This window comes from Pyxicephalus adspersus, chromosome 2 (assembly GCF_032062135.1).
Source record: "Pyxicephalus adspersus chromosome 2, UCB_Pads_2.0, whole genome shotgun sequence".
Lineage (NCBI taxonomy): Eukaryota > Metazoa > Chordata > Amphibia > Anura > Pyxicephalidae > Pyxicephalus > Pyxicephalus adspersus.
In genome coordinates, this window is record NC_092859.1 from 131,988,201 (window position 1) to 132,009,979 (window position 21,779).

General features: G+C 36.7%; 1 protein-coding gene across 1 annotated transcript in view; it reads left to right on the top strand.

The window, feature by feature from the left end:
• LOC140322549 (transient receptor potential cation channel subfamily M member 7-like) overlaps positions 1–21,779 on the top strand; it is a gene marked incomplete at its 3' end in the record, with an annotated part of 42,261 nt that overhangs the window by 14,269 nt on the left and 6,213 nt on the right. Inside the window, 23 exon segments of the mRNA XM_072399104.1 lie at positions 1,006–1,137; positions 1,484–1,603; positions 1,703–1,974; positions 3,415–3,643; positions 4,425–4,577; positions 5,003–5,149; positions 6,257–6,385; positions 7,216–7,497; positions 9,136–9,310; positions 9,584–9,710; positions 10,459–10,640; positions 11,915–12,047; positions 13,938–14,878; positions 15,025–15,068; positions 17,483–17,579; positions 17,880–17,950; positions 18,635–18,672; positions 18,762–18,787; positions 19,241–19,291; positions 19,376–19,441; positions 19,552–19,835; positions 20,668–20,750; positions 20,850–21,055. Coding sequence (XP_072255205.1) covers positions 1,006–1,137; positions 1,484–1,603; positions 1,703–1,974; positions 3,415–3,643; positions 4,425–4,577; positions 5,003–5,149; positions 6,257–6,385; positions 7,216–7,497; positions 9,136–9,310; positions 9,584–9,710; positions 10,459–10,640; positions 11,915–12,047; positions 13,938–14,878; positions 15,025–15,068; positions 17,483–17,579; positions 17,880–17,950; positions 18,635–18,672; positions 18,762–18,787; positions 19,241–19,291; positions 19,376–19,441; positions 19,552–19,835; positions 20,668–20,750; positions 20,850–21,055 — 3,988 coding nt within the window.

Genomic DNA, 21,779 nt, shown 5'->3' on the forward strand with positions numbered 1-21,779 from the left:
ATATGACGTCTGCTTGGCCATGTGGTATGTGCTTTACTGGCTGGTAGTTATTATCTAACCATTGTTACATACATAGCCTGAATATTAGCCAAAATCATGTATAATCACACACACACAAGAATTTACTCCACCAGGAAAAAAATTTCTTAAGGATCCCAAAAGTCCATCACATAATTACCAAATAAACATTGTGCTTTAGAATTTCATGGAAAACTCCTGGAATGGGTTTTTGGGAAATCCAATTCACATGCTCACAGCTCCAGCAGTAAAGATCCATTTCTGTATACAAAGGGTAAACCCGTTTACCTCTAGCTATGAAGACTACCTATATATAATCTGCAATGACAATAAAGCATATCTAAACTAAAAAATTAAGTTGTCCCCTCAGGTTGAATTTGAAATATGTCTACCCATGTCCAGGGGATCATGAAAGTAGTAGTTCGCGGAAAGGTGAAATAGTTATAAATTGTCATATTATTTGCCTTTTCTAATATATACATTTTGTTAATTTTACACTCTGGGCTCCATGGTCTATATGCATATGTGATTGTGCTGCACAGTATGTTAAAGGGAACCTGTAAGGTTTTCGGCTGCCTTGTTTTTTTTCCATAGTTCTGCTCCATTTTAGGCTTTAGGAACGAAAACCTTTATCTTTTTCAGTGATTACAATACTGATGAATATTCAGATATTCACCAATTTTATGCGGAACATCAGACTTACATCTGATTGCAAATATAAAAATGAGCTATTCTATAGCAGATTTTCAATATCAGTACCATCAGTGCTTCTCAAATATCTCAAAAAAGTGCTTCTCATATTTCCTATTTCAGCTTTGAAAATTCTTATGGGTATTTTGTCAAGTATGACTATATATATATATATATATATATATATATATATATATATATATATATATATACTTTAGCCTGTGTATGTAGTTTCTTTCCTAGAGTTTTGCTTTGTCATTTCATTCTTCTACTTTATTAATATTGGACTTGTTTCAGGGTAACCTTCCAGGAGAATACAAGATAAACCTCCTGGATGTTGGACTTGTAATAGAATATCTTATGGGTGGAATATACAGATGCAGCTATACCAAAAGACACTTCAGAACAATGTACAAACAACTAACTCAGGTATTCTTGTATTTTTATAAGCTTCAACCTAGACATTAGGGAAAGAATCTCTATCACAAAAATATTGTAGTCTGCTGTTTGTGGTTATAACATGTAAAATTACTATTAAGTGTATCAATTTTTTTATCAATATTTTGGAATTTATTCCTACATTTACCTGCAGGCCAAGCTCACCAATAGTAATGATACAAATGGGGATGAAGAGTTAAATGTTATAGGCATATCCACAAACTCCAGCAGTGTTAGTTTAGGTCCAGAGAGGAATAATGGTTTGCTTATTAAAGGAAGTATCTGCAGATGTGTGGGATTAGTTTGCTATAATATTAAATATTTTTTCTCATTTTAGTGCCCAGGCCAATCAGATCAAGGCAATTCTTCAAAAAATAACCCTCTGGGCAGGGTAGAGAGAAAAGATAAAACAAGACATAATCACTTCCTTCAGACTGCCAACCCATACAAGCCTAAGGTAATATAAGCCTATTGAAACTGGACAGCCCAGACAAAGATATGAAGATATGTTCTCTTTATTTATATACTTATTTTTTTATTGTTTCCTTATTGTCAGAATGACACGAGTGAAAAAGAAAGTGTCCAAAGGACTGGCAGAGCTCAGCGTGAAGATGAAAGTGGGAAACCTTTCTATTATCCATTTAATGAGCTCCTGGTTTGGGCAGTGTTGATGAAAAGACAAAACATGGCACTCTTCCTCTGGCAGCATGGAGAAGAATCCTTGGCTAAGGCATTGGTTGCCAGGTGTCTGTTACGGGCAATGTCAAGAGAAGCTAGAAAATGGGACATCATTGATGATACACCAGATAAACTCAAAGCATATTCCAAGTAAATTGATTTCTTTTTATCTTCTGGATTGAGTAACAGTATTTATTTTATCATTTAGTAAGTGACATACAAGAAAAGCTACCCGGATTCTAACAATTTGGCCACACGATCATGCATGACCCATCCAAAGTGTTATGTGTATGGGGGGGGAGGTTAATGCACCTTTTACACATGTTCTTACTATTTTCATCATTACAAGGAACCATATAAATAATGAAAGACAAACCCTCTAGTTTTTACATGGCCACATCCCTATTTATTAAACAAATAAACTCTGAGATGAACTTAATATCTGGGACTTTGGAGGCCAACCATAATCAATTCAAACATGTAGCTTATCAAAACAAATCCTTATTGGAACAACATTAAAAACATAGATGTTAAAACCATATAAAATGTGCAATATATATAACTAAATACTCCTGTCTAGGTTACCCACATATATGGAGGAAAACCTTGCTGATTTCAATGCGTTTCACTGAATAAATCCGCTTTCTCAGGAAAAGGAGGAGACAGAAATATCTGGTTCCAATGGCACATAGAGCCCCAGCTATACAGATGAGGGCAGGCAGGGGCAGCAGTGTAGCAACTATAATTTAAAGCCATTTTCTGTTTTACTTATCTTTGCTCTAAATATCTTTATTGATGGTGATACTGTGATTCACCTTACTATCCATGATTATCAATCAATTTTATCTTACTTCAATTCCCTCTTGTAGTAGTCATACCAATGAGCTTATGTTGTACTCTGTTCTCTGATGCTGAATGGATCCTGTTACTGCTCTGACATGCCTGCATGCAACGTCCCCCCAAATGGGGAGCTAATGTGATAAGTAAAACAGAAAATGGCCTTAAATTATACTTGCTAAACTGCTGCCCCTGCCTGCCCTCATCTATAAAGATGGGGCTCTAGGTGTAATAGGAACCAGATATTTCCGTCTCCTCCTTTTCCCGAAGAAGCGGATTTATTCCGTGAAACGCGTTGAAATCAGCAAGGTTTTCCCCCATATATGTGGGCAACCTAGACATGAGTATTTAGTTATAGTTATCACACATTTTATATGTTTTTAATGTTGTTCCAATAAAGATTTGTTTTGATAAGCTACATGTTTAAATTGATTATGGTTGGCCTCTAAAGTCCCAGATATTGAGTTAATCTCAGAGTTTATTTGATCATTACAAGGAATTCAAGAAGATCAGCTGAAAAAAATTCTACCCAGTTGATTGGGTCCACCCTTGCACCCTAAAGAAAGCTTTGGTGGGGGGTTTGGGTAAGTCCTTAATACATATCAAGGCCCCTATCCAGCCATATACAATTTTTTTAGTGGCAGAATACCAGGAAATGCAGATGCATAACAGACAACCTATAAATGTAATATTTTTTACCATTACATTTCAGAATATTGTTGACAGAACTTTATTATCCTTTCTCTACAATAGAGAATTTGGAGACCTGGCAGTTGAACTCCTTGATAAGACCTACCAGCAGAATGAGAGAATGACAATGAAGTTATTAACATATGAACTAAGTAACTGGAGCAAATCTACGTGCCTTAAACTGGCCGTTTTAGGAAAAGTCCGGACATTTGTTTCCCACGCGTGTACCCAAAAACTACTGACAGATATGTGGATGGGAAGGATGAACCTGAGAAAAAATTCATGGTTAAAGGTAGCTATGCAAAGATTCAAATACTAAAGCTTCCTGTGAACCTCACATCAGGCCAAAAATTAGGAAGTTCACACAGTTTTTGTGAATTGTCTGGAAGTAGACAATGCAAGAAAGAAACACAATCAAGGGAGAAGGGGAGAGCTTGGCTACAGTTCTGTCTTAGGTTACTTACACACGTCAGATGAGTCTCGATCTTTTCCAATGACAATTATTGAGCGTGTCCACGCAGCCTTAGGCGTCCAATTCATCTGCATTGTTTCAGCAACATAGTTCATCCCAGTATAGCAATGGTGAGCTAGCTTTAGGAGAAAGAATGTTAAAATATCTTTATTGGTGATAACTAGGTATCTGCAGAAGGCATTAGGAAATAAAAGAAAACATGTAAGCTTCACCTATGTTTTTCATTACAGCACTCAATGCACTTAATTTGCATAGGTAAATCACATGAAATAAAGAGTTTAGACATCAATTTATTCTCTAAAATTTATATTTTATATAAAAAATAAGAATACTAAATGCATACAAGTACACACAAGTAAAGGAGTGCTAAACACAAAATAAGATTATTAACATGCAACTTCCAGTAGTTCTTTGCAGTACTGTACCCATCATCAGGTTAGCTGACAATCACTATGGCTAGAAGAGTGAAAATCTTATATGCTGTATTCTATTGACGCTTTTTGTCCAGGCCACTAATAAATGTGTCTGACGGCTGCTTCTTTTGGATCATGTTAACGATACAAACCATTATAAAAAAAAGGATGCTTTGGATTTTTTCTAGGTAATCATAGGGCTTTTGCTGCCACCGGTTATCCCATTTTTTGATTACAAAACCAAGGCTCAAATGTCCCACATCCCATTGTCTGAAGATGCCCATCAGATGATACAGAATGAACGAGATGAAGTGAAATACACTGAAGAAGGAGTGACTTTGGTAAGGCCATTTACACTATTGTCTACTTTTATCTCACAGAAGAACAGCCTTAAAACCAAGCTGTCTAGTCTATGGGCTCTATTTATAAATCAGGGAATTTGACAATTCCTACCGCCAACTACTGCCATTGAAACAAATGGACCTGGAAGATCCCCACAAGGGAACAAGATATGTTCCTAATAATAAAATATTGAAATATGTTTGCCAAAAATGGAAAGAATAGAACCTTAGGTGCCTTGGCAAGCACTCTACAATTATATATAATACGTAAAGCTAGTAGATGAGGCTACATACTAAAGAGGAACTGACATACCTGCCACTTTCTAAAGACTGAATATGTTTTATCATGTTCCTTATCATGCTTTATTATTGCTCATTACTTTGGTACAATATTGTGTATTCTCATCTTATCTATTATATTACAGAGTGCTTTTAAAGAACACTCATTTCCTGATGGATCTGGAGGAAATCATCCTGAAATTAGGATTGAGGGAAAATATCAACGTCTTCCTCTGGCACAGAAGTACTTTGCATTTTACCATGCACCAATTGTGAAATTCTGGTTTAACACGGTAAATTATATTTTGATACTTTTTATGGTTTTCTGTTATTGAAAAATTGTTAACTGGGTCTATCATGTATGGGGTATGCATGATTAGCTCGCTTAGGTAACTACAATGTTGGGTGTACTGCTTCAGTGATTAGTTCATTACACCTAGGGGAAATGTTGAACTGGCCTCATTTGTGTAAATTGTCTAAAACAGGTTTAGAGTTAGTGTTAGGCTTCCTACAGACATCAGAATGTCCAATTTCTGTCACTGAAAACAATTTTTTGGGAAAGTTTCCAGTGACAGGAGAACAAACGAGTACAATACACACAGATCTTGTCCTGTTCTATGGAGAGGGTAAGGGGCAAAATAAGCAAGTAGTACTCCACGGCAAACTCCTACAATAGGAAAGTCAGTGGACATCCCTGCTTGGTCATTTATCAGTCCACCAGGGTGGATTGCTGAACTATGTAAGAAGACTGCTATGCACATGCTAGATTTTCACCCAAGATACCAACTCGATTTTTAATTTTTTCTAATGCAGATTTAGTTGTTATAACAAACACTGATGATCGAAGGGGACCTTTCTTTCTAATATTTCTTCACTAGTAAAGTGAAACTAAAACTATAAAAAGCAGTATGTAAGCAAAAAGGTTCTTTATAGCAGGAATGACAAGCCATGTCTTTTCTGGAATGAAATAAAACTACCTGATTGCATTTTTTATTAAATTTTCTTCTCACTCCACCACCGTCATACCTCCCAGTCTATTTCCTAGTCTAGTATCTATAGCCATCTAGACTGGCAAGGTCATAATGGCGTAACTTCCATGCATGCACACAGGACTTAATTTCTTCTTGGCGGCCAGCTATGCCAGCATTGTACACTGAGCTGTGTATGCTCAGCTTTGTGTATATTAAAGAATAAAGTTATGACCAGTCGGGTAATTGTGTTTGGTTTCAGAATGGACATACACAGGATACAACATTCTAACAGTGAAATATTTCATTCAGCCAAAAAAACAAGTGTAATGAAATGTATACCATGTATGTATCACTTGGCAATGTGTATCAATGGTGTCTTATTTAGCCTCATTTATGTGTTCATTTATTACCTTTTGTTTAATTCCATAGTTAGCCTACGTAGCATTCCTGATGCTCTACACCTATGCCGTCCTGGTAAAGATGGAACCGTTACCTTCTGTGCAAGAGTGGATTGTGATCATAACCATAGTCACCACGGGTCTTGAGACAATGCGTGAGGTGTGTATTACACAGAGATTATAACCCAAACTAATTATTGACAAATTCTGGTGTTCTCTGACAAATGCCAATCAAGCGGCACAGTGCAACTCTGTGATCATAGGTCCCACTACGGAATATATGACTCATAAACCACTTTATTTAATCTGTTTCTGACAGGTTGGTCAAAAACATGCACACAAGTATCCAACTCGTCTTGTAGGGCTTCAGCAGCACTTTTGTTCCTTCTCATTCACTAAAGTTCAGATACCAGTCCTCCTGCTGGGTTGTTGACCTTCTATGGCCCTGTCTAGCTCTTATATAGGGCTCTCTTGGTAACTCATTCACATTCTTGGGACTATGCTGGGAGACAACAACCTTCTTATGATGGCACATATGAGTGTGCCATCTTGGAAGATCTGGACTATCTGTGCAACCTTAATTGGCTTCAGGTAACTTTCTATTGACCTACCTATCCACCTGTTGTTGCTTTTGTTTTCACCAAAGCAGGTAAAATTCAATTCAAAATCACTTACATTTCCTAACTGGAGAGATTGAAATCCTGGACGTTTTACTAACTGTGTTGGTTAAATGTTTTGATTTTTTGGGGCGGTGTTTTACATTTTTGTTTTTTGGGTTGGCTACACTTTCAATGAAGTTCTGTAACATAGCACAAAAAATGCACTTGGTGCCCAGTTGCAGGGAAAATAGAGATCTTCCATTCCTTTTTTTTTTTAGGTAGCTCTTTGAGGTTGATCTGTGATTGTTGTATTTTACTAACTACCATTAACTGTTTCTTTGCTATGAATTCTGACTTAGCCCTGTTAAACATATCGTCCTTTAAATTGCAGATCTTCATTTCAGAGGCTGGAAAAATCAGCCAGAAGCTTAAAGCACATTTCGGAAGTTACTTGAATATTAACGAGTTCTTGGGAATTATAACATTTGTCATCGGTTTTGGTCTAAGATTCGGTTCTAGAAATTTGCCCGGTGGTGCCACCAGTGAGGATTTAGTTTTTGTTGCTGGAAGAATTATTTATTGTCTCAATACAATCTTTTGGTTTGTGAGGTTGTTGGATCTATTAAATGTGAATCAAGATGCTGGCCTCTACGTTTTTATGATTGGGAGAATGGTGAGTTCCTATGATCTATTTTTTGCAAGGAAATATAATTTAATGAAAGCTCCTGATCTACATACTAACTTTCAGTTATTGCAACCATAAGATTAGCATAATAGCCAAACAACAAGGGCAATCTGAAGGATAGATGAATTATTATTATTTTTAATACTATAATAATATTTATTATTTATTTCTAAAAAAATAATTAAAGCAGAACTTTAATTAACTGTGAAAACAAATTTGTTGTTCATTAATTATAGATGACACGTCTACTTGCATATTACTTTCCTTCAACCCCCTGTGGGGGTGAGGGTCAAAACTCCAACCAATTGTGTTTTTTTTTTCCTTGTACAGGGCTTGCATTCTAACATTTTCTTATGCATGTGTATAAGTGACATATATTTGCAGTACCTTTTTATTAAACAGCAAATATGACATTCACTAAAACATTCCATAATGGAGAATCAGTCCCTGTTACTAAAACACATAGATTTGGTAAATTCTCTGCCGGGGAATTTTTTAGTGAATGTCAGATTCACTGCCTTATAAATAGAATCTATGTGTTTTGATCATTTTGTTTCATACAACTTTTATTTATGTATTTATTAGGCATCAACACATACTGTATGTTCAATATATTGATTGATATATATTTGTAGCTTTGTACAATTGTGATAGTCTATGTTGTTCTTCACTTTTTTATTGCTTCTTGATAAAAAATGTGATTGCCATGCTGCTAGAATAATCGGTATAAATATTTTGCAAATTAAATCCTAGTCAGAAAGGTACAACTGTATCCCAAAGCAAAACTATACTTGTTGGGTGGCTTCTGCCATATTGAGCAAGTATGCATAGCATATTGATTATGGCACAGGCTTAGGCTATGTACTTGTGTCCAATAATTGTCGTTGGAAAGGATCTTTCATGACCCTTTCCACAATGAGCATAAACGAGCGGTGTACATACAGCACCGTTCTGCTCTATGGAGAGGGGGAGGGGGAAGAGCGACAGAGCGGCACCGTGCTGCGCTCTCTCCCCCTTCACTTCCATTATGATTGTTCGCTGTCCATCGTCCATGCATCCGCCAGGACGATCGTTTGGATGACAGACGACAAACGCTGTACACACGCCAGATTCTCGTATGATATCGGCTCTGAGCCAATTATCGGACGAGAACCATTGCACGTGTGTACCCAGCCTTAGGTGTGTGCAGCCGCCTTGTAGTCATCAAACAAAGCCACCATGGTTGTGGCTGACTCAAAAGCAAACCTATGACAGCCCAGGGACCCTCTTAGGCCGTTTAATGGCCACTGATGGTGTAACTCCTGTACATTTGCAGGTATTGCGTTGTCTTCAGCAGTTGGCCGGTATGTGGCACATTGCACACAGAGTGGATCTCCACACTGCACAGTGCATGTGCCACACAGTGTACAGCTAAAACAAAAAGAAGAACCCACCAGAAGCCAGGGGTTTATTTTTTGACAAAAGAGACACTGCATTGTCAATCAACTCTGCTTCCTGGTGAGCTTTTGTTTTTTTGAGTTTTGATCGGCTTTAGACCTGTGTATAGTACTGCTTATTTTGATCAACATGCTTCTGTTCATGATATATATATATATATATATATATGTATTTCCTTTTTCCTTTCAGATGTCAAAAATGTTATTCATTGTTATTATAATGGGAATTGTTGTGGTGTCCTTTGGTGTGCCAAAGCAAGGAATTCTTTTTCCTAATGAAGAGCCTTCTTGGGCTCTCGCACAAGCAATTGTATTTCGGCCATACTGGATGATGTATGGTGAGATGTTTGCCTATGAAATTGATGGTAAGTCCAGAATCTACTGTTATGCCTCATTAATTGCTATTGGTTCATCACTATGTTGGGTTGCCTCACTGACCAATAGGTCATGACATGTGGAGAGGTTGACCAGTAGCATACCTGATGTTATATGATATATATATAGATACAACTGCATATGTCTGCATATGAATGCATATGTCTTTCTATATATGCTGATGGTAAGGGTAGTCTACCTCTGCATTATGGGCATTAATGAATGAATTCTATGTAATTCCATGTTTCATTTCCTTTTTCAAGTGTGTGCCAATGATTCTGTTGTGCCACAGCTGTGCGGCGTTGGAAGTTGGCTAAATGGATTTCTGCAAGCTGTTTACGTGTTTGTTCAATACATTGTCATGGTTAATCTTCTCATTGCTCTATTCAAGTAGGTAAAATTCTATTTTATTGCATGATTAATGGAAAACTTCAGACATCTTTTTTTAGTTTTAGAAAGGAAGCAGAAGGATTATAATATCTGGTAGTTGTTTGTTAGGGTCTGTGCCCCAAAGGATTGATTTTCCCTCATTTCTATGTTTTTTTGGCACACAAAGATAAGGAAATCTCTATACTGATTAAAAAAGAATATTGTTTTAATAAAGTCGGGGGGAGGCTAGAATTTAAGACAGCAGGGTTGGGCTAAGAGGTAGGAATAAGAGCTGGCTGCTTTGAACACAAAAACAGCAGAACATGCAACCTATGATGCTAAAGACTCTAAGAGAGAGTGCACTTTTTGTACATTTAGAGGTGTGTGATCAGTTTCTGTGTCTAAAGCTACATACACACGTCAGATTTTTATCGCCCGATAATCTGCATCGGCCAATTATCGGGCGAAAATCTGCCGTGTGTACAGTCGGTGTCGTCCATCGTCCGGACGACCGACCTGCCGGATCCACGGACGATGGACGACAGCCGATCGTAATGAAAGGGAAGGGGAGAGCGCGCAGCAGGGTGCCGCTCTGTCGCTCTCCCCCTCCCCTCTCCATAGAGCATGAACAGTGCTGTATGTACAGCACCGTTCATGCATCGTCCACTCCCTTGTCGTTGGAAAGGATCGTGAAAGATCCTTTCCAACGACAAAAATTGGCAGTGTGTACGCAGCTTAAGAGTCATAATTTGTTCTTTATGTCCCATAGTAATGTGTATGCAGAATGTAAAGCGATGTCTGATCACCTCTGGAAGTTCCAGCGATATCAAATGATAATGCTTTATCAAGGCAAGCCGGTGCTCCCTCCTCCACTTATTCTGTTCTCCCACATAGCCTCAGCCATCACTTGGATGTGCAAAGGGAGACATAAATCCAAATCACGAGGACCAAGTAAGTTTTAGTATTTTACTTATGTCATATGTTTACAGTCTTCCTAAATACCTAGAGTAAAGATATATGTAAAGAACAGCTGATATATAATATATATGTAAAGAACAGCTTCAGACAAAGTGGGGACTTCCAATGGAATGTATTCTAACTCCACACACCCCCAGCCATTCTGTTAATTGTTGCCCTAGAGAAGATGGGGCCAATTTCACAGTTGTTCCCCTCTCTCCCTCAAAAAAATCTGACCCTGTTAATTTACCTTACCTGAGCCATTGATCCCTTGTGTGTCAGTGATGTGACCAAACACATAGATATTTAATCTTTGTTGAAAAGGCTCATCAAAATTCAGGCTGCTTTTCCTCTTCCCTCAAAAAGTTCATGTGATGAATATTTTTGATGGTCTTAAGTACGGTAGATCAATGCAAGAAGGAAGGTTTTGTGAAATATGACAAAAATGAGAAACGCTAAGTGCAAGAATGGTGGTAAGCATTTGAGTCCATGTTTTACTTTGGTATATGAAGTATCTACTTCAAGAGAGAACTGATCGTCACAGTGACCACATTTTGGAAGCTGGTGAAAATGTCTAAAAGAAGCATTATTGCTGTCATTATTCAGGAAGATTCGTTTAATACTGCTAAAATTATTTTCATTTGATAACTGAATGAGTAATTACCCACCACCCATGATTTCAGTATTCAAACTCTAGAACAACCATTAAAAGTAAATGCTAAAAATGCACTTCTCCTATTTTCTGCATTTGATTCTTTTAGATATACCCCCCAAAAATTTGCTATATTTTTTCAAGTTCAAAAAAATACCTGTTAGTCATGTCAAAAATATTAGGAGCTGTCCAGTGAATATGGCACACTACATATGTTGTATCAAGGAGTGTACCACAGAACAATTAGTCTGTGTTGTAGGGAATACGACTGAGCTGAGCCATTCACTCTAAAGTGTGTTTTGTCAGCTCACAACAGATCCCAGAACCTAAGTGCATCTCTGGCAGAATGCCCTGACATCAATTCCATTTCCCCCTTCAGTGTAGCCATAGCGTAAGATGAGCTTTGTATATTCATTTTGGAATAATTTTGTGTGTATTATCTGCGCTTTTCTAACTTGGTAACAATTAAAAATGCAAATCCCAATTTTCTTCTATTGTAAATGTTCCTTTCAGCACATTCTAAAAAAAAAAGTTTTACTGTAACTCAAACAATAAATATTAGGATTTGTCATCATTATGATTAAGACGTTATCATCTTTCCTTGTTTTCTTCCCAGAACTCTTCTTGACAGAGGAAGATCAAAAGAGACTGCATGAATTTGAAGGAGAATGTGTACAGATTTATTTCAATGATAAGAAAGATCATGAAAGTTCAAAGAGTGATGAAAGAATTCGTGTAACATCAGAAAGGTATTATACGTGTAAATTACATTCTCCCATGTGCTATTCAATATATATATATATATATATATATATATATATATATACTGTGTACACTGTCATAAAAAGGTTTATTTAATTAAAAAATGTACACCTCCTTAGTTTTAGATCATTTGTATTTTTTAAATATAAAGCTAGAACAGATTGAATGCTCTGACACCAATGTCATGGGATTCACAGTTTAAAAAATACCTTCTAAATATACAGCATAAAATTAATCCCTACCTAGTCATTAACTGACAACCATAGACATAAAAGGCAGTATACCTAATCTAAGAAATACAGATTCCTATCAATTAGGACACACGTTTTACGCCAAAGTGGGTGTCCTGTATGCAGCCTGCCCTAGGTAACACTTAAACATGATATTTACATTAAATGACTGAAAGGAAAGGGACTAGCTAAAATATAAGGTCCAAAGACAGCACAGATCAGTGGGAGAGGGATTGATGATTCTTGTACCGGTAGTACACAAGACAAGTGCTCTTAGAAAACTTGAGAAATGAGACTAGTATCTTTCATGACAGGAGATCTCAATATGTGTGTAAGGAAAAGGTAAGAATGGGTTCAGCTTTAAGTATACTTGGATTTGTTACATTTTATGTAAACACAAAATAACACAATATTGTTAACATTTTCTTTAACTCCTTCAACTAGATTATCTTTAAAGTGGAAGTAAAATTGAAAAATTGCAAGCAAGCAGGTTGATTATTACAGAAGGGACAGGCAATAAAAAAACTCACCTGCCTGTTTACAATCTTTTCTGAAATGTACACTGAGCTGTGATTGTGCGTCTCAATGTTCAATGCCAGGCAGTTGGAAATTAAACAATTCCTACGCCCATGGGAGTTACATCAATCCGGCCTGACAATCAATATGGGGGGGAACCTGAACTTGGAAGAACACTGGGTGAAAATGGCATCGCTGGAGCCAAGAGAGGTTAGTGTACTTAAAAAAAAAAAATACAGCAGACAGGTAAGTTTATTTTATTACAGAAGGGACATCGCCCATCATTTCTGCAAAATTAAACCTACCTGCTCCTGATTTTTATTGTTTTTTTCTCTTTTTTTAAAGGAAGCAAAAGAAAACTAAAATACAAAGTGAAATAATGCTATGATATTCATAGTATCATGCTGCCACCTGCTGCCCTGAGCTCTCCTACCCACGCATGCTTATACCAGGCCTGCCAGAGTGTATATAAAAAATGTAAAAATGCCAGTTTTTTTCTGGGGATAAAAAATGAGTCCACAATGAATCATTTCAAAACTTTTCCCAATTTTAATGTGGTCTATAACTTTTTCAATTCAATTAAGAAAAAAACAAATCTGTTTGGTGAAAAATATAAAAAACAAAAAACATACAATAACCTGATGCACAAGTGTGCACACCCTTATATTAATACTTTATTGAAGTACTTTTGATTTATTGACAGCATTCAGTTTTCTTGGGTAGGAGTCTACCAGCATAGCACATCTTGACTTGCCAATATTTGCTGACTCTTCCTTGCAAAAGTGCACCAAATCTGTCAGATTGTGTGTTCTGTTATGTTCCGGTCACCCCACAGATTTTCTTTAGGATTTAAGTCAGGGCTCTGGCGTAAATTGAAAGATCCGCTATAAGATGAATACTGCCTTGATGCCTTTATTGTATCAATTGTGTACTTACAGATGTGCTAACCACAGCATTCCAATAAGTAATAAACAAATGTCTGGTTAATGTGATGATTGAATATAATTGGCTTCTCTGGACAGACATATACAGTATACTACAGACTTTGCATTGTTTGTCATTTGTGGTCACCAATCAGCCTAATATGGGAAGCACTAGAGATTTAAATGATTTTATTTTTCTTCTTTGTAGAGTAGAAGATATGCATAGTGATGTGAAAGATGTCAGAGATCACGTTGATTTTATTAAACAGATGCTTCACCATTTAGATGATCACATTGGACACCTACAAGATCTTTCAGGACTTACCTTGGATTCCATGAAAACCTTGACTGCTCAGAAAGCTTTGACATCAAACAGAAGTCATAGCATCATGTCCAGTGATATCAGTGTGTCAAAGCAGACCACAGATGATGGACTGGGACATTCTGTCATGTGGAAAAAAAGCAAAAGTGATCAAATGTGGAGCCGTTCTATATCACAGCCTGGTTTGGATACAATTATACAGTCTAAGGCCTCACTGCCAAAGGCCAATATTTCAAACTTTGTCCCTATAGGAAATTCTTTATTTCCCACATCTGACTACCATAATGAAAAGTATGATCATCTGGAATTCCAGAACAGAACTTTCAGTGAACATAACAAAGAAGGTTACCATCTACCTAATTCTTTAAAAAGACGACATTCAAGTATGGCTATAATACACAATCCTCAAACATTTCCACAAATACAAGTCACCCCTGAGCTTCATGATCCTCCTCAATCTCCAAATGTCCAGTTGCATGCATTTACAGCATATCCAGAACCTTCTAGCTCATCTGCTGTTGACCAAGGTGTAAATCACGAAAAGGAAGGCTTTGTAAATTGTGCATTTATTGATGACACAGGTAATACAATCTACAAGAATGAAGATAACCATGGAGGTCTAGATTTGAAGACATTAGATAGAGAATCAGCTAAGATTGATAATCAGCCACCAGTGGATATGTCGCCCACTGGGTGCAGTGACTGTCATGGTGACCACATTCAGGACCCTACAGTTGACCCTTCCACAAGCAAATTGGAACAAATGTCTAATGGCAGCACTATCACTGGAATGTTTCAGAAACTGTGGACAAAGTCTAAACATTCAGGTATGAGTTTTCCTGATATAAATCTGATAACTAAAATTCAAATTTTCAACAGAAACTCAATTTTTTCTAGACATTAAATGCACTTTGTGTGATTGAGCAATACAGATTGATGTCAAAATAAGTTATATGTGTTTTTTTTTACCTAGGATTTAAACTTTGCATAACAAAGCAGATGTCAGAAGATACAGAGGTAAACCTTTCGTTTACATAATTAAGCAAAATGCTAATTTACTATGAATGCAAAAAACGTGTGTTTTTGTTGCTCTGCAGCAGACACTTATAGCACTCAATTTGCTGCCATCTTATCCACTCCTTTTTTTAAACCAATCTACTGCTCAACAACTGTCTATTTCCCAGTGGGATCCTTCAGTGTTCAGTGATCCAGAACAACAAAATTTGCTGATGTCCTCTGATCTAATGTTACTCCAAGGGTTTGTTATCTCAGATAACATTCTCACTTTGCTAAATACAGAAAAATAAAGGGAATATTCCTAAGAAAGGCCATCAGGAGCTACCATTCTGCACTTCACTAATATGTATCCATGAGCTGGGCACAGAAGCCTTAACACTATAAAGCATTTCCTTAATTTCTGTGTTGTCTTTACCAGCCTTTTACCTCTGTTTTCTGCCAGCAGTATAAAAAGACAACTCCATCTAAAACCATTGTTTTAATTTAAAATAGAAACTAATAAGGAACATATTCCAGTGTTTGGGTCCCATTGTAGCGACTTTCCCTCAATTCCTGTTCATGTGACTTGGTGTCAGCCATAGAGAAACTGATTGCAGATGTCTTCATGGGGACTAACGAAACCCTTTTCAGTAGAGTAGAAGCGGGTTGTTACTTCTGTTAAGTTTTTATTGTGCCCTCCTGAAAAATTAAGAAAATTTTAAATTTTTCTTATTATATCCAAAACTACAAACAGTTTAATGCTTGGAGCTGGGTTGGGTTTGTTTCATGAAAAATACGAGTATGATGTACATGAATTATTGGACCATGTAGAGTTTAGACTTTCAAATGCAACAACTCAATATCCAGAACCATACCAAGGCTGGGTTCACATTTGTGAGGTACGTTGCATTACTGCGATTTGTACCAATTATTTGCACCACAGCATATAGTAGTATGTTACCTTCTATTGTGGTGTGCTGGTAAACAGGCCCATTAGAAGGGTGCTTTGTGGTTTCAATGCAATTAAAAATAGAATAAAACTATTAAAAAGAATGTGTGTTTGGTAAAAAAAAAACAATAGATCATGAGAAAAAAAAGGAAGAGAACTAAATTCCTCTGATTCAACTTGTTCTTGTGTTGATAGCCAACCCTGTATATCAACATGGAGGGTAAGGTGAAAGGTCGCAAAGTGGGGCTTTTTAGGCTTGAGTTTGAATAGGTTTATCTTAAACCATGTAGCATCCAAAATAACAAGGTACATAATACATATTAAAAACAAATATTGATGCATTTATTTTTGGCCGTTGGCCAGAGATGTTTACAACTAATAAAAGTGATTACATTAGTAATTATTAAACAGTTGTCTCTGGTCCCAATGCGTTTCGTTGACAGGTTTCCTTAGGAGACTTTATGAGAGACTTTTGCTATTTAATAAAGTATTAATAATAAAAAAGCAGTACGTATGCACATAGTGTCAATATTAGGTATATGCATAAACAGGAAATATCTCACAGTATCATCACTTCACAGGTCCCACACAGCACAAGCCCACCAGGGTGACGTGAGGGATTCCCTGTGCATGAAGTCCAGTGTCAGTGCAGGCTCCATGCAGAGCACGTTCTTGGAATCACAGCGGGCGTGGTCCGTGTAGGTCCCACACAGCACACGCCCACTATAATGACATAGGGGATTCCCTGTGCACACATGGGGAGCACCCTGCTGATGATGCCCGCCGAGTAGCGGGCCAATAATTGCAAGGCAGTTGAATAACTCTAATCAAATATAAAATAGCTTTTTTGTACGTGTGTATTTTATACTGGCGGGCCGCATATTATTGATTTTAAGACCGAGGCTGCGGGATGTAGGAAATCTGAACACGGGCCACAATTGGCCCCCGGACTTTGGACATGCCTGGTTTAAGGACTGAATAATCTAATACAAAGTGCACTAGAACTCTCAAGAATGGCATGTTCTTCAACATAAACATTCTTATCAAATGGATCACTTTTAGAGTAATATATGGCTGTAAAGTGTTGATGAGAGGTTGTATAAGAGTTATAATGTGTATATTTGAAGATTTTGTGCAAAATATATACTTTGGATGCTACATGCTTTAGGTAAAACCCATTCAAACTCAAGCCCATTATGAGTAGATCCCCAATCCCTCGAGCCTGCTCGCTACATTTCGGTGCAACTCATATCTACAAACAGTAGGACACCTTTTAGGTTATGGACACAGTCACTCATGAATTATGTTAGGGTCTATGCACCTTCCACTGTCTGTTGATAAGTTGTTATACTAACTGTATTGTATTGCTGTTTGGACATCCCTGATGGGTGGGCTGTGATTGTCCGATATAACATGCATACACATCTCAATAAAGCCCTGTGATGTTAAATAAAAATAACTTCCTTCCTTCTTATTTGATTTTTAGTCTAATCAAAGCAATGAAGATGGTCTCCGAAGAGCTTCATCCTGCACAGACATGAAGGGATTCCAACTAAATTCTTCATCTGCATCAAAGAGTCCATGTATGTCACATTGGCCACACTTTATAAAATCAAATGTTTCTTGGTATATCTCACACCTACAAGCTTCTATTTTACATCAGTAAGGTGTAATAATAACAAATGTCTTACCATATTAATGACTAATTAGAGCTGCCTGGGGTTATCATTACAGAAATAGGGGTTGTGTTATAAATAAATACTAGTAATGTGCTCATTTCCTAACCTGTACTAAACCAATAGCAGCTAGAATCTGATCACAATTCATAATATGCCCAATATGACTATTTTTTGTTTACATTTTTTATATTTTTTCCTATGCAGCTTACTTGGACAGCAAGTCAATGTCTTATGAAGATCTGTATCAGACTGACTCCAAGGCAGCTTTATTGAAGGTGCATGAAGTGTGGGAATGGGTTTGGTACATTAACACAAAAAAGGAAATAAACAAAAAGACTTTTGTTTAAAAAAAAATCAATAGTGTTATGGCCTAGATACACTTTAGGAAATATAAAGCCTTATAATTTACAGAAAATTGTTATGAACAATTAAGAAGTTTTATACCATCTATCTTTTCATATCATGTCACCTTTGACTTACATTTAGATGCTCTAATCATTGCACTGGACATGCAACATGACTACCTTGGTTGGGAACTACCATTGCCTTCATCCCTTGTGTGTGTCTGATATATGTTGCACAGACAATATTGTATCCAAATCTTCTGTTGGTCAACCACTGGGGACCTGGTGCAGGGCAGTGCCTTGCAGTTAGGGAAGCTGCTTGGGTGTACTGCTGAGCTTGTAAAGGTGGCTACAGCAGGGATCCATATGATCCTGGTAGTAACTGTAGCTACCCACAAATAAGAAAAGTGAGACTAACAGTTTTCACAAACTGATCTCTTTATCGATTGCATGCTGGAAAACTGAAGCAGGTTGCAGACATGCTAAATGCTTAGGTCAGTGGATTTCTAAATTACACTGGTATTTGTTGGCACAAACAAAAGTAGATATTTATGTATCTTCTTCACAATTTGAATTCAGCAACATATTCTGCATATTTTACATCTTTCTATACAGGAACAGTATTACAGTCGATATTCTTCAGGTGCTAAATTGTAAGTTGACTACTGCTATAAAATATTTTTGAATTGCTTTCATTTAAAAAGAATTCTGTACTTAATCAAATCTCCTATTATGTTTTTAGGGCTCTTCAAAAAGAAGCTTTTACGAGTAAGATTTCAATTTCCATGTGATTTTGTGTTGTAATGTCTTGGTTTATTCAATGTTAGTTTACTTAATATGTCCTAGTAATAGCCACATGGCATATAGAATGATCTATGTAAAGTCTTCCTTGGGACCAAACACCATATATATGCTTCAAGTTAATAATTTAAAGACCCCATAGATGCTGGAGATCCTGTCCTATATTTTTGACGGTATTGATTTAACATCTTTTACCTTCAGGGCATTTGTTTCTGTTAGTGAAACTGGCTGGTGTTTGAGAGGGTTCGTATGGCTTAGAAAGTGGGAACCTTGAAAGAAAATACCAAATTTAAATATCACTTTAGGCTTTTGTTTCTGGACCTGCACTGGTTGATGTGTAGTCTTCAATGTGTTCGAAATAAATATATAGAATATAATATAAAGTAGCATTTTATTCAAAACACATTTTTTTTATTTTAGGATTTGGCCATGACTTTAAAACCTCAATGGATAAATCATTTTATTATTCAGGTGAGAAATATTAGGTTAGCATTTTATCAAATGATTTTATTACTGTATGTCACTCAAATCAATTTCATTTTATATCACCAACAGCCATTGAAAGAAACAACTTATATCGGCTTTCTCAAAGTATACCCTTTACACCCCTGCCACCTGTGGGTAAGCAGATAAGTAGATTGATCAGATTCTTTTATTTTGTCAGATAAATGCTGAAAAATAATTATCAAATAAACTGTGTACATCTAACAAGTACCCATGGTGTATTTCAGGAGAGCTGGTCACTGTGTATCGGCTAGAAGAAAGCTCACCAAATATTCTGAACAACAGCATGTCATCCTGGTCACATAATGGCAATTATTCCACAATAGAGATACTAAGCAAGGAAGAGATGGGAGGCGGATTGAGACGAGCTGTGAAAGTGGCCTGTACATGGTCTCAGAATGATATCCTTAAAGCTGGTCATCTCTATATCATCAAGTCATTCCTTCCTGAAGTGGTGAATACCTGGTCAGATGTCTATAAAGATGACACAGTGCTGCAACTGTGCCTCAGGGTGAGAAATACAATATTTATATATACTCTGTATTGAGTCCTTGTCCTTTCATCCTTGTGGCTGCAGGAAAATTACAGAGATTACCAGCTAACATATATTAATTTTAATAATTATCAAACTTTTACTAATAATCTGTTAATTTAAAAAATCTTCTATAAACCATACTCTCTTGCAGGGCTCCAGTTATAAGACATATATACACTTATAATATATGATGGTTTCAGATACTGTATACCCTATAGTGGTGAAGTCATATTTCCTGATACATTTGGTACAGGTCTTTCATACACCTCCTACCAACCTAAAAGCATGTAAGGACTTATTAGGCACCATATTTCTGTATGCTATGGCAAAGTCCATCCAGTCCACAAGTACTGAGGTTGCATAACATGCAAATACCATATCAAGCAAAACTGTAAAAAAATTATTAGCAAAAATTCATTACCTACATATATATCATCTAAATTTCTACATTGATGTAACATCTGTGTGGTACAAACATTCTGTACAAATCAAAGTATGCATGTATTTTTACATGTTGAATGCATTTAACTATTTTCTTTGTTGTGTATAAACCCAAAAAACTTGTTTTGTCAACCCCCAAAAATAAACAGAATATTGCTATGGCTATAAAAGGGGCAGGCAACAGATGTAAGTGTATTTGTGCTTTAAGAGAAAAAAGGACCGAAGGACATACATAGATTGTGTGTTAATATCATACACATGTATCATGCATCATATATACACATGTAGTATTTTTGGTAATTCTTTATGATTATATGCTACGATAGTACCTTTTTTGTCTGAAATTTCCTAGTATTATATTTTCTAGGAAATCCAACAACAGCGAGCTGCTCAAAAATTACTTTTTGCTTTCAACCAAATGAAACCCAAAGCAATTCCATATACTCCAAAGTAAGTTCCCATATACTCCATAGTATGTTCAGATATACAACTTTGTATATGCTGAGGTTCTGTGACCTGTAGAGTTGATAAAGTATTCTTTTATGGCAGATTTCTAGAAGTGTTCCTCCTATATTGTCACTCAGCTGGACAGTGGTTTACAATTGAAGAATGTATGGCGGGAAGGTTTAGGAAATACAATAACAACACTGGCAATGAAACTGTCCCATCAAACAAACTGGAGAAGACAATGCTAGCCTTCAGCCACTGGACCTTTGAGTACACCCGAGGGGAATTCCTGGTCCTGGACTTGCAAGGTAGTTCTCATTCTTTTATAAGTCACTAATGGTAATAATATAATATTGAATGTTTCACTGTCCCAAAACCTAATTGCTAATTATAAATTAACATTTTCGTGTTTATTTAAAATTGCTGCACTGTTGTTGCCCTAGGATTGCTGAGTGGCCGATTGTTTTTGATCATTTGCCTCTTTTGGGCTCCATTGACTCCTGGGGGCCAGTTTCCCTGTATGCAACATACCTTTTATTGAGAGTCTTCTTTGTGTGTCGCATTTATCCTGATCCTTAATTTGTTCTTGACATTTACCTATACATGTATGTTAGTGGGGTGGCATTTTACTGTTTCTTAAGTATTATGTCTATTTTTGTGTTTGCTGGATTGGGTGGTGGCCTCCACCCAATGAGTGCTTTTCTTCACATTTCCTGGTCACCCAAGTGATTTCCCTGTACTGGTACTACCTTCCCTTCTTCTTGATGTGATGCAACTGTCAGGTGTTGTATGCTAGTAGCATGGTCACCCAAGTTTACATGTTTCTGTTAAAGGTTCACTGATTTTTGATCCTTTCATGCTTCCTATAATGTGCATAAGGTATTGGTCCTGTGGTCCAATGTTTTTGATTTCAGCCTATTTGGATCTTCCATTTGTGTACATTTAATGGCATTTCTGGAGTTTTTCTTGTGTGGCAATCTGGGATCTCCTTGGACTGGGAATTTTCATTATTATCCCCTTCTCTCCACTAAC